The sequence below is a fragment of the Triticum urartu genome, chromosome 3A (genome assembly GCF_056163025.1).
Source record: "Triticum urartu cultivar PI428250 chromosome 3A, HENAU_Tu73, whole genome shotgun sequence".
Taxonomy (NCBI): domain Eukaryota; kingdom Viridiplantae; phylum Streptophyta; class Magnoliopsida; order Poales; family Poaceae; genus Triticum; species Triticum urartu.
In genome coordinates, this window is record NC_141875.1 from 38,836,136 (window position 1) to 38,853,718 (window position 17,583).

The following is a 17,583-nucleotide window of genomic DNA, read 5'->3' on the forward strand; positions in this document are numbered from 1 at the left end:
AAGTGAAGCGCACTCTGGCTGCCCTGGCAAAACCACCCAAGTCTCCACCGAAAGGCAACTATGAGCGCATTATTGCAAAGACATGGGCCAAAGCGGAGCGGTCGGGAAGTACAGTCAGTGATCAAAGGCTGAAAGAATGACAAGCAGCTGGGAAACAAATTGCCTAGCTCGGCGAACAAGCGAAGCAATCATGCCCCCTGCTCAAGGTGCCTAGCGACATCGTCGATCCGAGGATGGTGCCCGGTTATGGCAATGTTGACGATTACCTGCCCGACGATGTACATTATGATCCCATGGAGGTGCAGATACACAGATACGAGTACGGGAAGCCTCTCGTCAAAGATGAAAAATCTTTAACAACGATGATGCGAAGATTACATGATTGGTACTTGAAAATCTGCAGAGAGTCTGGGGGGAGGAGTACTTTGTATGCGAGAGTTAAACTGGAGCATGACCTCGTTGGAATTGAACTGTTGCCTATTCCATTTGAGGAGTTCTATCAGTTTTTCAATCAATTGGCCCTCGATAAAACAACGATCACCTGCTACTGTCTGTAAGTACTACTACTTCTGTCATTAAGTCTCTCTATATAGCTCATCTCTTTCATTGCATGTATTCATAATTATCCTCACTATATTATGCAGATTGAAGATCGCCGAATTGAAGAAAAGACAAATCGATGATATTGGGTTCGTTAACACATATCTAATAGATGCAACTGAGGTTGAACATCGTCCCGAAGATACCGAGGCCAACTTGCTACGATCATTCAAAAAAATGAAAACAAAGATATAATACTCTTTCCTTACAACTTCAAGTGAGTGTTACTGTCTTGTGCATATTCGATTTCCCTTATATATTAGTCCAGGTTATAGTAATGTAATTGATGAGTTATGCATGCGTGTGCAGTTTTCACTATATTCTCCTAGAGATTAGGCTTGAGCAGGGAGTAGTAACCGTCTTGGACTCTAAACGAAAAGATCCCCAGGAGTATGCGGACATGACTGAAATCCTCAAGAAGTAAGTTAAATCGATCATTATCCACCATATCAGCAACTTTGTTCATTTCCTGATATCAAGTAATTGTTTTCTTTGTCCGGCAGGGTTTGGAGAAAATTCACCAGAAAAGTTCCGGGACTGCCGAAGGAGCTGGAATTTAGACACCCAAAAGTAAGTACTATAGTAGCATGTTCTGCGCATCTCCTAGTTATTCAAGCGCTAGTTTCATCATACCATTTAGCATTATTACTTATCAGTTTGATTGACCTCTATTTCTTGTAAAGTGGTTGTGGCAGGAACAAGGGAATGATTTCTGTGGATACTACGTCTGCGAGTCCATCCGCCACACGACCTGTGAGCGGGGCGGGTACTCTGACGAACAATATGAAGTACGTAAATAACAACTTTATTTACGTAAATAATAACTTTATTCACAATTTTATTTTATTACCATCATTTGTGTTGAGTTTCATTCATTCATATATATATGTATTGACCCCCTTCTTCAAATTAGATGTTTCGAAAGCGGAATGAACTCCTAGCACCAGCTCGCATGCGAGCAATTCAAGAGGAATTGGCGGCATTCTTTCTTGACCACGTGATCGCTGAAGACGGAGAATACTATGTAGACCATGAGTCCGTATGATTATATTTGTAAGAGATAATTATTGTATATATGTAGCCGGTAGTGTCGGATAGATATACGAGAACTTGTTGTTCGACCAATCTCTCGGAGAAGGAGAGGTGGTCGATATCACTTCTCTCTGTATGCATATATGTTCATGACAATCTTCTGTTTCCTTTGTTTGCTTACTAGCTAGCTAGCGTGTCTAGTCCTCTCTATACGTATGTATAGTACGTAGCGTCGACCAAGCACGGACATAAGAGAGGACACTTCTCTCTATTAATTATAGCTAGCTAACACAATATATGAAACACCTAAATTAACCCCCCAAAACCCCCAAAACCCCCAAACCCCTTCCCCCCTTTTAAAAAAAACCCCAGCCACAGAAATGCTGACGCGTGGATGCCTATTGGTCCCGGTTGGTGCCACCAACCGGGACCAAAGGGGCTCCTGCCTGGACTCCGCGCACAGGCCACGTGGAGGCCCATCAGTCCCGGTTCTGGATTGAACTGGGACTAAAGGGATAGGGCATTAGTACCGACACTTTAGTCCCGGTTCAGGAACCGGGACTAAAGGCCCTTACGAACCGGGACAACAGGCTCTTTTTCTACCAGTGCTGCTCCCCGAGTGCGCGAGGCCGACCCCAGGACCACAGCCGCACGCCCGCCATGGCCGCACGCACATGCGAGCCCGACCCCACGCCCACATCATGTTCCTCTTCCTTGCGTCGAGCACAAATGGGATCAGCCATGGCCGCACGCACGCGCTTGATCCTTTTGCAGTGCAGAATTTTGTTGGAGCTGGGAGAAATCGACGGCTGGAGACGGGTGGTACGGACAGCGACGCGTGGGGAGAGGGCGGTGGAATCAGCCAGTTCGTGGCCTGTATACCATCCTCGGACCCGTAGAAGTATGGGTCAGAGGCTCACATTTTCAGTGGCCCATAAAATGTATAAGGGTCCGCAGACTTTTACCGCATTTGTTTTGGATAAAAAAAAGGTCTAACCCCACAAACCCGTCAAAGTTTTATAGATCTGGTCTTTTTAAGGAGTCTGCTAGAGATGCTCTTATGGTGTAGCGTTCATGTAGTCCTACAATCGGGAACACTACTTCCGCCTCTCTATGGCTGGCCCACAATCTCAGGATTGTTCATTGCCTACCTTGTAAGGAGGACAAGATAGATGAAGATTGCACTAGTACATAAAGAGATATATTAGACGGGCAGAAACCCGCCATGAAAATAGTCACAGATGAGCTAGAAAATGAAATAGTCGAGATGAGCTAGAAAAGTGCGCCCATATAAGAACTCTCCCGTGCTTTTCAGCTAGCCACAGATTAATTTGTTTTTGTATTGCACACGCCACCCACAAATAGATCCCGATTGGTTGTCAAATTTTTTTTTTTGTGATTTGGATCTATGCGGATTAGAGGCTCAAATAGAGACGATTTTGGAGGAGTTGGTAGCGTTGGCCTGCCGTAGTGAGCTTATCCATTAGGGGTTGATTTGAGAATGTTAGCTATCTGCGCCAGCCTCTTCATAATCAAATAATCTGCTAATTTGGGTGTTTTAGAAGCGGCACATAACTGAGGTGGTTGGGGGCCATTGTTGTGTACCCACTGTACTCTGCTTGTTGATGAGTTTGGTCTCATTGTGTCGTACAAAGTTCAATAAAATTATGGTTGTCTGCATCTGGCATGCGGGATTTGGAAGGCTTCAACCTACCTTCTAAAAAAATAGAAAAATAAAAATTATATTTTGATGGTTAGAAGCAAAAGAATTTTGATTCAGGTACATACACGAGCGAAGGCTCATTTACATGGACAATTTTGTCTATTGTGTTATAACGCAAGCTTTGGGCTTAATCAAATTTGGATTTAGGATTAAGGTAAGAAACATACTAGGGTTAGACATTTGATGCATTTTAGACGGCCCTAAGACGAAGGCTCATTCACTATTTGTTTCAAAAAAAAAAACGTCACTCTACATGTGTGCCCAGCCACTATATATGTCGCTTTGTTGTTATTAACTTATTAATATGTAAATTTCAGCAAGGTGGGTGATGGCTCTCAGTTGCTTGTGTAAACAAAAAGAGTACAGCGGGGAATCCTGTCATATAGAATGCATGAAACCCAAGAGTATGCATCAATGCAAACAATCTGAGTGAAAGACAACTATCCATCCTATTCCTAGCTGTATTAAAGCTGCTAGCCGGCCTTGAGGTACAAGCAGCCATGCCATTCCGGCACTCGATCGTAGGAGTAACCCTAGTTTAGCCGAGGGCTTGTGCTCTTCATAAGGACAAAGCAATCTTGTTTGTTCAGAGCTCAACATTGTTTCACTGATTCTAAGTATTTTTTTGTGTCCTTAGCTGTTCACCTCCATGTGCTTTTATCTCCGTCTGAAATCTCTAATTTGTTTCCTTTTTCTGTTGTAAGTTATTAAACAATGTACTTTTGCCTGATTGAGGGCTTTATTAGTTTATAGCCGAACTCATTTCAAGTCTACCGTCTAACGACAAATCTTTCGTAGAACATTATAAAAATTATATTTCCCCGTCCTAAAATAAATGACTCCCTTATTTTGGGACGGAGGGAGTATTATGAAATATTTTTCATGATATGCCAAGCATTCTATCTTAGTGTTATCAATCCATTTTTTTCGGGTAATCCAAACATTCGTACTTGCATACAAGTAGTGGTCAAAGCCCAACCATTTTGAGTTTCTAGAAAGGCATGTACTATGTATCACGAACGAAGATAGGAGTAGTTGTTTACTTCAATGGAACATAATTACGAAAGAAAATTAAGAGGAAGAAAAGGACACGTATTGTAGTACACATTATATTTTCAGCGTTCCATTCTTCACTGTCCGCAACCAACGGCGGACGACTCCTCTTCCGCCCGCCCTCTAGGTCTCGGGGCCGCCTCCAGCCCTCGAATCCGGAGGTCACCCGCCGCCGCATTCCCTAAATCCCCAGATCCACAACAGTCAAGAGGTCGCCGGAGTGGCCCGCCGACACAGCACGCTGCTCCACCCCCAACTCCACGTCACCGAGGAGGGATCCGGATTCCGGAATGATCCGCCGCAGCAGCCGCCGCCGCGGAACCTGCATGACAGACGACGACGATCTCCTCCGGGAGATACTCCTCCGCCTCCCGCCGCGGCCGTCCTCCCTCCCGCGCGCATCCGCCGTCTGCAAGCGCTGGCGCGCGGGGCCTCGTCACCGACCCAAAGTTTCTCCGCCGCTTCTATGCCCACCACCGCAAGCCGCCCCTCATCGGCGTCTTCAACGACCGCGACCCCGATAGGGTCGCGTTCAGGGCCATCCTGGGCCGTCCCGACCGCATCCCTCCTCAGCGCTTCGCTCTGCGGCGCCACGGCGTCGAAACTGACTCCCGCTCGAGTACACGGCTGCCCGGGTGCCGCCACGGCCGCGTCCTCCTCATGGACCATGTGCGCACAGAACTCGTTGTGTGCGCCCCTGTAACCGGCGAGCAGCATCAGGTCCATGTTCGGCCGGACCTCATGATGGGCTTCCTCAACGGCGCGGTGCTCTGTGCTGCAGGCCATCTTGGCCACGTGCAGGGCGACTGCCACTCGAGCCCCTTCAAGGTGGTCTTGGTGTCGAGAAAGGATAATCGACCAACTGCCCGTGTTTACTCCTTGAAGACTGCTACATGGGGCAATCTCATCACAACAACAGATCGATGTGAGCTTGTTGATGCTAATCCTCCTGGGATCCTTGTTGGTGATGCCCTTTACTGGTCACCTAGGTCTGTTGATTCTGACATTCCCTTTTTTAATCTGGATGTGGTCACTGACGACATAATTGAGTTTGATTTGGATAAACAGAGTCTAGCTATTATCAAGGGACCTCCCGGTTTGAATGAATCCCACAACCATCAGATCATCCAGGCAGAGAATGGTGTTGTTGGTCTTGCCATATTGTCTCAGGGAAGAGTCGAAATGTGGCAGAGGAAGGTTAGTAGTAATGGTGGTGCTACATGGTTGCTGCATAAGACCGTTAAAATGCATACTATTCTTGGGATAACTCAGAATTTAAGATTGATCGGAGCAATGAAATTACTGGGATACGATGAGGATAATGGTGTAATGTTTTTATATGCGGCCGCCTATGTCTACATGGTTCCACTGATGTCAATGCAACCCAGGAAACTTTATCTAAGCCATTCTACCAATAAGTGTCATCCTTTCACAAGTTTCTATGCACCAGGTGATTGCTTTTCTTTAGTCCTTGTGTGGTGATGGTAAACAAATCGGGTAATGTTTTATATATAGTTGATGGATCATGGAATACCTTTTTGTGCTTTAGCAACATAAACTTGTAGCTATAATTATCTACTCTTCATAGAAAATTAAATGTCAAAATGTGTTAGACTCATTGTTGTGCTTGGGAGTCCTCAAAGCTAGCAACATTCATTTGGCAAGTACTATCTGTTTTGATCTTGCTATCAAAGTTATCTCAATAATATAATAAATTTCCTTCAATCTATACTTTCAGAAATAATTGGTTTTTGGTCACTTGTTGAAGACCCGGCTGCAAGTATATACCGCACAAAATAGACTGAAATTTTTGAAAGCTGAACACCAAAATCACAATTGCTGCCTTCTCTTGTCCACAAGTAACTAGTAATAGGGGAAATATTGTTAGCATCAAAAGTGGGTTATAGCAGATATATGAAAAGTGAGTTATTTTTGTCAAGTTATATTTGTCAATTTATCTATGTGATAACCGGATCATTTGTTGCCTTCTCTTGTCCATATATTTCCCCCTCGCGGCTATCATTAATTGACTTCCTTATTATGCTTTTAGGTGTAGTCATTCGTGGTGGATGCGGTGGAGCTGAAATGCTGTAAGATACGCAGGATGATTGTCTGGTTTCATGTGCTAACGTGCTGGGATGGTTCAACAGGTAAGAACATCTCCAGGAGATAGTTTGTGAGATCTGGATGTTAGATTTTTGTATGGAAAATATCTGGATCCCAATGTGGGCACTCTGCACCCATAAACTATTGACCATTTGGCTATAGGGATTCGTGCATGTGAATAGCATATGTAGCAATCAAAAACAATGGTGACGCTCAGGCATAATGATAGACAGATGTTGCATATTGTGTTGCGTTGCTGTTGATATTACATGCAATTGCAATTGCAATTGCATGTGCCTATATGGCCATGCCTAAAAGTTCTCCCTTGGTTTAGCTGTTTTAGAGCAGTAGCATTCAACTATCACACCCTAATAAACTACAATGTCAAAAGGCCTGAGTGATTTACTTCGTTGTCATTTGTAATACCAGGAGATAAAGCGAGGACCATGATATTTGTTCCATTTATGAGTTTGCACACACATCTTGTTCATTAGACTGTTTTAAACCATGTATGTTGCGTAGCTGCTACTATTAGCTTTATCTATATTTTTGTCTGCTAACGGACTGGCAATTCCTTCTTCTCCAGGTGAAGTACGTAACTAGGGGCTGCTGCTGCTGCTGTTCCCACAAGTTTGTCAGTGTTGAATTAATTTGGCCTCCTTGTGTACATATATGTTATGTGGTAGAACTTACTGAACATATGATCTGGTCCAAATAAGTTTGTAGTGTAACATGATGCTCTATAATACTCCCTTTGTCCAAGTTTAAGTGTTAGATACTGGTAGGGCTAGGGTTCCTACCGGCTCTACTGCGTAGGTTGTAGGGGCAAGGATGGAGTGGACGCGGCGAGGAACGGGCGCGCCGGCGGCAGGGCACCGTCGCGGCTAGGGTTGAGGGCGGCGGCGGCTTGGCTGCGGCGGCTAGGGTTTCCGATAATAGTCTTTTGCTTGATCTGAAAAGAGTCTTACAACTTATATTTATAACCTAAATAACTTGCACACGAATTAACCTAAGATAACTTGTGGGCTAAGATTGCCCGATGGGCCTTCCATATGACAGGCCGGACATAACACTTCTCCCCGCCTGCACAAACAGCTCGTCCTCGAGCTGTAAGGTGGGGAAGCGCTTGCTTGAACTCTTCGAGGTAATCAACCAGCGTCAAACACCTTCTCGACCTTTGGGGCGGCCAGGTCGGCGGCGACGGCGTCCTCCGGAATGTAGTCTGCCACCTCCAGGTAGAAGAGTCGCAGGCAGGCGTGGCCGGGCTTGTAGGGTTCGTCACAGTTGAAGCACAACCCTTGGCGGTGACGCTCGAGTATCTTAGCTGGGGTGAGCCGGCGGAACGGGCGCCCCACGGTCGCGGCGAGGGGTGCCGTAGAAGCCTGCACAGGCCGACCCTGCGCGGAATCTGGTCCGGGTAGCGACCCAGCAGTCTGGGACGGTGATTCCTGCTGGATGGCCACCGCGCGGCGCTCGAGCGCGCGGGCGTAATACATGGCCGACTGGAGATCCTGGGGTCCCTGAAGTTCCACGTCCACGCGGATATGGTCCGGCAGACCGCCCACAAATAACTCGGCGCGCTGAGTTGCGGAGATGCCCGGCGCGTGGCACGCCAGGGCCTGGAAGCGGTCGGCGTAGTCCTGCACCGTGGATGTGAAAGGTAAGCGGCCGAGGGCCTCCAGTCGGCTCCCGCGGATAGGAGGCCCGAACCGGAGGAGACAGAGCTCCCGGAAGCGCTCCCATGCTGGCATGCCGGCCTCGTCCTGCTCGAGGGCGTAGTACCAGGTCTGCGCTGCGCCTCGAAGATGATAGGACGCGAGCCAGGTGCGATCCGAAGCGAGCGTCCGTTTCCCTCGAAAGAACTGCTCGCACTGGTTGAGCCAATTGAGGGGGTCCTCCGTGCCCTCGTAGGTGGCGAAGTCCAGTTTGGCGAAGCGAGGGGGTGTCGGCCCGCCGTGCCCGGGGGCGGCCGCAGTCGCCGCCGACGCGTATGCTGGGTCGGGAAGTGCTGGGGCGTAGTTCGCCGAGCTGGAGGGTTGATCAAACCGCAGAGAAGGCGTCGGGTGTTCCGGCGCCGTGGAGTAGACCGGGCCCGAAGACGAGCCGGTCGCCCAAGCGGGGATCGGCGATGGTGACGGTGGAAACTGCACCTGGTGCAGGGGCCGACCCGTAGCCCTAGGCGCGGGTTGTGGTACTGTCGATGGCGGCGGCGCCTGGTGGAGCTGCTGCACCGGCGCCTGCGGCGTGGGGGCCGGCGGTGACGCCGGAAGAAGCTGCTGGGTCTGGCCTTGCTCCGAGGCGCCGGTGCCCAGGTTAGGGCTGGGCGGGGCCGGTGGAGGACCCTGCTCCGAGGCCGCTGGAAGGTAGGGCGCGACGGAGGACAGCGTGGCCGGCGCGGTCCAGGTGGGCCACTGCGGCCCCATGGTGGCGAGAAGTGGCGGGGCTGCCGGCGCGATCTGCGGCGGCGATGCGGCCGCTGGGGCGGGAAGCGCCGGGTAGCCTCCGGTGATGGCCCCCGGTGCCGAGTACCACGGAAGCGCCTGCTGACTCGCGGCCATGGCTGGATGGAGTCCGGTGATGGCCCCCGGTGCCGAGTACCACGGAAGCGCCTGCTGACCCGCGGCCATGGCTGGATGGAGTGGTGGGGGCGGCCCGTACGGACCTGCTAGGTAGAGGCGGATCCCTTGAACCGCGGTGACGAGGTCGTTGAGGACGCCTGCCATGGCCTCCGGCGTGAACTGTTGCGGCTGCGGGGGAGGTGATGGCGGCGGCGAGTGTTGGACGGGGGCCGGTGGCTGCCCTTGGCCCGGCGTGGTGCCGGGTGCCGTTAGGGCCGGCGCTGAGAGCGACGCAGTGGTGCCCGCCGAGAGCGAGGCCGTGACGCCCGGCGCAGAGGCGGCGGTGGTGGAGGAGTTGGCGGGCAGCGGTGGTGGTGGCGGTGGAATTGGCGGAGACATGGTCGAAACCCGGTTACCTGATACCAAATTGGTAGGGCTAGGGTTCCTACCGGCTCTACTGCGTAGGTTGTAGGGGCAAGGAGGGAGTGGACGCGGCAAGGAACGGGCGCGCCGGCGGCTGGGCGCCGTCGCGGCTAGGGTTGAGGGCGGCGGCGGCTTGGCTGCGGCGGCTAGGGTTTCCGGCCGGGCAACAAAAGATAATAATAGTCTTTATTGCTTGATCTGAAAAGAGTCTTACAACTTATATTTATAACCTAGATAACTTGCACACGAATTAACCTAAGATAATTTGTGGGCTAAGATTGCCCGATGGACCTTTCATATGACAGGCCAGACATAACAGATACATCCGTATCTAGAAAAATCTAAGACAAGTAATTTGGGACGGAGGTAATACCTAATTGAGGGAAGATCAGCTTATGTCAGATTCCGTTGTATCCTTTTTGTCATGCTTGTGGTTAGTAGCTCTTCTCTTCAGCTAGACCCAAGGGAGATTTGGAGTGCATTTCTGATTTGGTTAACAGTCATCCCCGCAACGAAAGGTCCATATCCCCATATGTACCAGAATGGAAAGTTCGTATAGATGTTGTACTGCAAAAGAAACCTGCCAAAAAAAAGGTGCTTATCTGCTGGTATAATAAAATTAGTAGTTACAGGAAACTGGAAACCAGCGACAGAGAAACCAACTAACAACTGGATTTTCTTTGTCATTATTTGGTCGAGCACTGTATCAATATGTTTTGACTAATCAAATGTGGTTCAAGTTAGGCAAATATATGTAAGTTCCATTGGAAGCGATTTTCAGGTGCTGTTGAAATATTTGTCTGAAATAATTGAAGCGTTTTCAGTTAGTTTTTTAGATGAATTCCAGTTTGTTACAATGGGAACATTGTCACATATGATGGAAAAAAAAGTTTTGCCTTGGAAGCAACATCTCGAGTTGGCGGAAAGCTCACGTGCCCTCAAATTAGGTTTGATTAGGTTGGTTTGTAGGTCGCAAGCCACAAATTCGTGTACCCATATCTTGTCGGCAAGCATGTTAATTTGCAAGGCAAGAGAAAAATTGTATGAGACCGGGTCTCATAGACCAGCTTGTGAGACCCTGTCGGATGAGTGACATGTGGCATCGACAATCTCAGAGCCCCCTAATCCCATTTCACGTCTGATCTCAATCCCAACAGCTGATTCCGGATTCTAGAACCCCACGTACGCACGTACATACTTCATCGCTCTAATAGGTACGTGGGACTAGGGTTTTCTTTATTTTCCTCGCGTCTATGGCGGCCACGCCCAAGGGCCTCGACGGCGGCGGCCAACCAGCACGACGCAGCAGCGAGGACCTCTCTTCCATGACCTCGCCGAAGAAGCTCGTCGCCGGCGGCCTGTCGGACGGCTCGTCCATGGCGGATGCATGCCATAATGTTGGCCCGGCTGACACCGCGTCACTAGTAGAAAAAGGGTCAAACGTGAAGCATATTAGTGCCGGTTTGTATTTGAGCCGGCACTAATGTATACATTAGTGCCGGTTCGAACGGCTAGCCGGGCCGCTTTCATTAGTACCGGTTCATGGCGAACCTTTAGCACCGGTTCGTGCCACGAACCGGTACTAATGAGAGTGGTGGCAGGATGTTGTCAGACTGGGGCGCCTCCAGCCCTTTTAGTACCGGTTTTTGGCATGAACCGGTACTAAAGGTCGTCCTACATAAACCCTTCGTCCACCCGAGCTCGCTCTGTTCTTCCCCTTTCCCCTCTCCTCTCTGTTCTTCCCCTCTTCCTCTCGAGCTCATCACACATTTTGCCCAAAATTGGTCAAGATTTGAAGGCCCCCATCCATTCAAATGATCACAAAGGATAGCAACTTTGTCCTTTCATCTCTCATTGCTAGATTAGCTCTTGCAATGCTTTATATAGTGATTAATTTGTGAGTTTAGTAATTTGGGAGGATATATTGAAGGAAATATGCCCTAGAGGCAATAATAAAGTTATTATTTATTTCCTTATATCATGATAAAAGTTTATTATTCATGCTAGAATTGTATTAACCGGAAACATAATACATGTGTGAATACATAGACAAACAGAGTGTCACTAGTATGCCTCTACTTGACTAGCTCGTTAATCAAAGATGGTTATGTTTCCTAACCATGGACAAAGAGTTGTCATTTGATTAACGGGATCACATCATTAGTTGAATGATCTGATTGACATGACCCATTCCATTAGCTTAGCACCCGATCGTTTAGTATGTTGCTATTGCTTTCTTCATGACTTATACATGTTCCTATGACTATGAGATTATGTAACTCCCGTGTGCCGGAGGAACACTTTGTGTGCTACCAAACGTCACAACGTAACTGGGTGATTATAAAGGTGCTCTACAGGTGTCTCCAAAGGTACATGTTGGGTTGACGTATTTCGAGATTAGGATTTGTCACTCCGATCGTCGGAGAGGTATCTCTGGGCCCTCTCTGTAATGCACATCACTTAAGCCTTGCAAGCATTGCAACTAATGAGTTAGTTGCAGGATGATGTATTACGAAACGAGTAAAGAGACTTGCCGGTAACGAGATTGAACTAGGTATTGGATACCGACGATCGAATCTCGGGCAAGTAACATACCGATGACAAAGGGAACAACGTATGTTGTTATGCGGTCTGACCGATAAAAGATCTTCGTAGAATATGTAGGAACCAATATGGGCATCCAGGTCCCGCTATTGGTTATTGACCGGAGACGTGTCTCGGTCATGTCTACATTGTTCTCGAACCCGTAGGGTCCGCACGCTTAAGGTTTCGATGACAGTTATATTATGAGTTTATACGTTTTGATGTACCGAAGGTTGTTCAGAGTGCCGGATGAGATCACGGACATGACGAGGAGTCTCGAAATGGTTGAGACATAAAGATTGATATATTGGAAGCCTATGTTTGGATATCGGAAGTGTTCCGGGTGAAATCGGGATTTTACCAGGAAAACCGGGAGGTTACCGGAACCCCCCGGGAGGTACATGGGCCTTAATGGGCCTTAGTGGAAGAAGAGGAGAGGCGGCCAGGGCTGGGCCGCGCGCCCCTCCCCCCTAGTCCGAATATGACAAGGAGAGAGGGGCCGGCGCCCCTCCTTCTCTCTCTCTCTCTGTTCCCACCTCGCGAATCCTATTCCAACTAGGATTGGGGGGGAAGTCCTACACCCGGAGGGAGTAGGACTCCTCCTGGTGCGCCCTATGATGGCCGGCCGGCCTCCCCCTCTTGAACCTTTATATACGGAGGCAGGGGCACCCCTAGAGACATAAGTTGATCCACGTGATCATATTCTTAGCCGTGTGCGGTGCCCCCTTCCACCATAGTCCTCGATAATATTGTAGCGGTGCTTAGGCGAAGCCCTGCGACAGTAGTACATCAAGATCGTCACCACGCTGTCGTGCTGACGGAACTCTTCCCCGACACTTTGCTGGATCGGAGTCCGGGGATCGTCATCGAGCTGAACATGTGCTAGAACTCGGAGGTGCCGTAGTTTCGGTGCTTGATCGGTCGGGCCATGGAGACGTACGACTACATCAACCAAACGCTTCCGTTGTCGATCTACAAGGGTACGTAGATCACACTCTCCCCTCTTGTTGCTATGCATCACCATGATCTTGCGTGTGCGTAGGAAATTTTTTGAAATTACTACGTTCCCCAATAGTGGTATCAGAGCCTAGGTTTTATGTGTTGATGTTATATGCACGAGTAGAACACAAGTGAGTTGTGGGCGATATAAGTCATACTGCTTACCAGTATGTCATACTTTGGTTCGGCGGTATTGTTGGACGAAGCGGCCCGGACCGACATTATGCGTACGCTTACGTGAGACCGGTTCTCCCGACGTGCTTTGCACATAGGTGGCTTGCGGGTGACAGTTTCTCCAACTTTAGTTGAACCGAGTGTGGCTACGCCCGGTCCTTGTGAAGGTTAAAACAGCACCAACTTGACAAACTATCGTTGTGGTTTTGATGCGTAGGTAAGATTGGTTCTTGCTTAAGCCCGTAGCAGCCACGTAAAACTTGCAACAACAAAGTAGAGGACGTCTAACTTGTTTTTGCAGGGCATGTTGTGATGTGATATGATCAAGACATGATGCTAAATTTTATTGTATGAGATGATCATGTTTTGTAACCGAGTTATCGGCAACTGGCAGGAGCCATATGGTTGTCGCTTTATTGTATGCAATGCAATCGCGTGTAATGCTTTACTCTATCACTAAGAGGTAGCGATAGTCGTGGAAGCATAAGATTGGCAAGACGACAACGATGCTACGATGGAGATCAAGGTGTCGCGCCGGTGACGATGGTGATCATGACGGTGCTTCGGAGATGGAGATCACAAGCACAAGATGATGATGGCCATATCATATCACTTATATTGATTGCATGCGATGTTTATCTTTTATGCATCTTATCTTGCTTTGATTGACGGTAGCACTATAAGATGATCTCTCACTAAATTATCAATATAAAAGTGTTCTCCCTGAGTATGCACCGTTGCCAAAGTTCGTCGTGCCCAGACACCACGTGATGATCGGGTGTGATAAGTTCTACGTCCATCTACAATGGGTGCAAGCCAGTTTTGCACACGCAGAATACTCAGGTTAAACTTGACGAGCCTAGCATATGCAGATATGGCCTTGGAACACTGAGATCGAAAGATCGAGCGTGAATCATATAGTAGATATGATCAACATAGCGATGTTCACCATTGAAAACTACTCCATTTCACGTGATGATCGTTTATGGTTTAGTTGATTTGGATCACGTGATCACTTAGAGGATTAGAGGGATGTCTATCTAAGTGGGAGTTCTTTAAATAATTTGATTAATTGAACTTAATTTATCATGAGCTTAGTGCCTGATAGTATCTTGCTTATGTATGTTTGATTGTAGATAGATGGCCCGTGCTGTTGTTCCGTTGAATTTTAATGCGTTCCTTGAGAAAGCAAAGTTGAAAGATGATGGTAGCAACTACACGGGCTGGGTCCGTAACTTGAGGATTATCCTCATTGCTACACAGAAAAATTATGTCCTGGAAGCACCGCTGGGTGCCAGGCCTGCTGCTGGAGCAACACCAGATGTTATGAACGTCTGGCAGAGCAAAGCTGATGACTACTCGATAGTTCAGTGTGCCATGCTTTACGGCTTAGAATCGGGACTTCAACGACGTTTTGAACGTCATGGAACATATGAGATGTTCCAGGAGTTGAAGTTAATATTTCAAGCAAATGCCCGGATTGAGAGATATGAAGTCTCCAATAAGTTCTATAGCTGCAAGATGGAGAAGAACAGTTCTGTCAGTGAGCATATACTCAAAATGTCTGGGTATAATAATCACTTGATTCAGATGGGAGTTAATCTTCCAGATGATTGCGTCATTGACAGAATTCTCCAATCACTGCCACCAAGCTACAAGAGCTTCGTGATGAACTATAATATGCAAGGGATGAATAAGACTATTCCTGAGCTCTTCGCAATGCTGAAAGCTGCGGAGGTAGAAATCAAAAAGGAGCATCAAGTGTTGATGGTCAACAAGACCACTAGTTTCAAGAAAAAGGGCAAAGGGAAGAAGAAGGGGAACTTCAAGAAGAACAGCAAGCAAGTTGCTGCTCAAGAGAAGAAACCCAAGTCTGGACCTAAGCCTGAAACTGAGTGCTTCTACTGCAAGCAGACTGGTCACTGGAAGCGGAACTGCCCCAAGTATTTGGCGGATAAGAAGGATGGCAAGGTGAACAAAGGTATTTGTGATATACATGTTATTGATGTGTACCTTACTAGAGCTCGCAGTAGCACCTGGGTATTTGATACTGGTTCTGTTGCTAATATTTGCAACTCGAAACAGGGACTACGGATTAAGCGAACACTGGCAAAGGACGAGGTGACGATGCGCGTAGGAAATGGTTCCAAAGTCGATGTGATCGCGGTCGGCACGCTACCTCTACATCTACCTTCGGGATTAGTATTAGACCTAAATAATTGTTATTTGGTGCCAGCGTTGAGCATGAACATTATATCTGGATCTTGTTTAATGCGAGACGGTTATTCATTTAAATCAAAGAATAATGGTTGTTCTATTTATATGAGTAATATCTTTTATGGTCATGCACCTTTGAAGAGTGGTCTATTTTTGATGAATCTCGATACTAGTAACACACATATTCATAATGTTGAAGCCAAAAGATGCAGAGTTGATAATGATAGTGCAACTTATTTGTGGCACTGCCGTTTAGGTCATATCGGTATAAAGCGCATGAAGAAACTCCATACTGATGGACTTTTGGAACCACTTGATTATGAATCACTTGGTACTTGCGAACCGTGCCTCATGGGCAAGATGACTAAAACACCGTTCTCCGGTACTATGGAGAGAGCAACAGATTTGTTGGAAATCATACATACAGATGTATGTGGTCCGATGAATATTGAGGCTCGTAGCGGATATCGTTATTTTCTCACCTTCACAGATGATTTAAGCAGATATGGGTATATCTACTTAATGAAACATAAGTCTGAAACATTTGAAAAGTTCAAAGAATTTCAGAGTGAAGTTGAAAATCATCGTAACAAGAAAATAAAGTTTCTACGATCTGATCGTGGAGGAGAATATTTGAGTTACGAGTTTGGTGTACATTTGAAACAATGCGGAATAGTTTCGCAACTCACGCCACCTGGAACACCATAGCGTAATGGTGTGTCCGAACGTCGTAATCGTACTTTAGTAGATATGGTGCGATCTATGATGTCTCTTACTGATTTACCGCTATCGTTTTGGGGTTATGCTTTAGAGACGGCCGCATTCACGTTAAATAGGGCACCATCAAAATCCGTTGAGACGACGCCTTATGAACTATGGTTTGGCAAAAAACCAAAGTTGTCGTTTCTTAAAGTTTGGGGCTGCGATGCTTATGTAAAAAAGCTTCAACCTGATAAGCTCGAACCCAAATCGGAGAAATGTGTCTTCATAGGATACCCAAAGGGGATGTTGGGTACACCTTCTATCACAGATTCGAAGGCAAGACATTCATTGCTAAGAATGGATCCTTTCTAGAGAAGGAGTTTCTCTCAAAAGAAGTGAGTGGGAGGAAAGTAGAACTTGACGAGGTAACTGTACCTGCTCCCTTATTGAAAAGTAGTACATCACAGAAACCTGTTTCTGCGACACCTACACCAATTAGTGAGGAAGCTAATGATAATGATCATGAAACTTTAGAACAAGATACTACTGAACCTTGTAGATCAACCAGAGTAAGATCCGCGCTAGAGTGGTACGGTAATCCTGTTCTGGAAATCATACTACTAGATCATGATGAACCTACGAACTATGAAGAAGCGATGGTGAGCCCAGATTCCGCAAAATGGCTTGAAGCCATGAAATCTGAGATGGGATCCATGTATGAGAACAAAGTATGGACTTTGGTTGACTTGCCCGATGATCGGCAAGCAATTGAGAATAAATGGATCTTCAAGAAGAAGACTGACGCTGACGGTAATATTACTGTCTACAAAGCTCGACTTGTCGCAAAAGGTTTTCGACAAGTTCAAGGGGTTGACTACGATGAGACCTTTTCACCCGTAGCGATGCTTAAGTCTGTCCAAATCATGTTAGTAATTGCCGCATTTTATGATTATGAAATTTGGCACATGGATGTCAAAACTGCATTCCTGAATGGATTTCTGGAAGAAGAGTTGTATATGATGCAACCAGAAGGTTTTGTCGATCCAAAGGGAGCTAACAAAGTGTGCAAGCTCCAGCGATCCATTTATGGACTGGTGCAAGCCTCTCGGAGTTGGAATAAACGCTTTGATAGTGTGATCAAAGCATTTGGTTTTATACAGACTTTCGGAGAAGCCTGTATTTACAAGAAAGTGAGTGGGAGCTCTGTAGCATTTCTGATATTATATGTGGATGACATATTACTGATTGGAAATGATATAGAATTTCTGGATAGCATAAAGGGATACTTGAATAAGAGTTTTTCAATGAAAGACCTCGGTGAAGCTGCTTACATATTAGGCATAAAGATCTATAGAGATAGATCAAGACGCTTAATTGGACTTTCACAAAGCACATACCTTGACAAGATTTTGA

At 47.1% G+C, this 17,583-nt stretch overlaps 2 protein-coding genes and 1 pseudogene across 2 annotated transcripts; 2 read left to right on the plus strand and 1 right to left on the minus strand.

The window, feature by feature from the left end:
- The window catches only part of LOC125542588 (uncharacterized), a 252,253-nt pseudogene that overhangs the window by 139,287 nt on the left and 95,383 nt on the right, over positions 1 to 17,583 (plus strand).
- On the plus strand, positions 4,745 to 5,890 carry LOC147978290 (uncharacterized). Its single transcript, XM_087545745.1, has one exon. The coding sequence runs from the start codon at positions 5,069 to 5,071 to the stop codon at positions 5,888 to 5,890; it is 822 nt and encodes a 273-aa protein (XP_087401871.1). The 5' UTR covers positions 4,745 to 5,068.
- Positions 7,519 to 9,499, minus strand: LOC147978291 (uncharacterized). Its single transcript, XM_087546201.1, has one exon. It carries the CDS (start codon positions 9,469 to 9,471, stop codon positions 7,663 to 7,665), a length of 1,809 nt encoding a protein of 602 aa, XP_087402327.1. The 5' UTR covers positions 9,472 to 9,499; the 3' UTR covers positions 7,519 to 7,662.

Excerpts from the sequence above, each read along its gene's own strand:
- LOC147978290 (XM_087545745.1), top strand. The coding sequence starts at position 5,069 with ATGGACCATGTGCGCACAGAACTCGTTGTGTGCGCCCCTGTAACCGGC.
- LOC147978291 (XM_087546201.1), bottom strand. The coding sequence starts at position 9,471 with ATGTCTCCGCCAATTCCACCGCCACCACCACCGCTGCCCGCCAACTCC.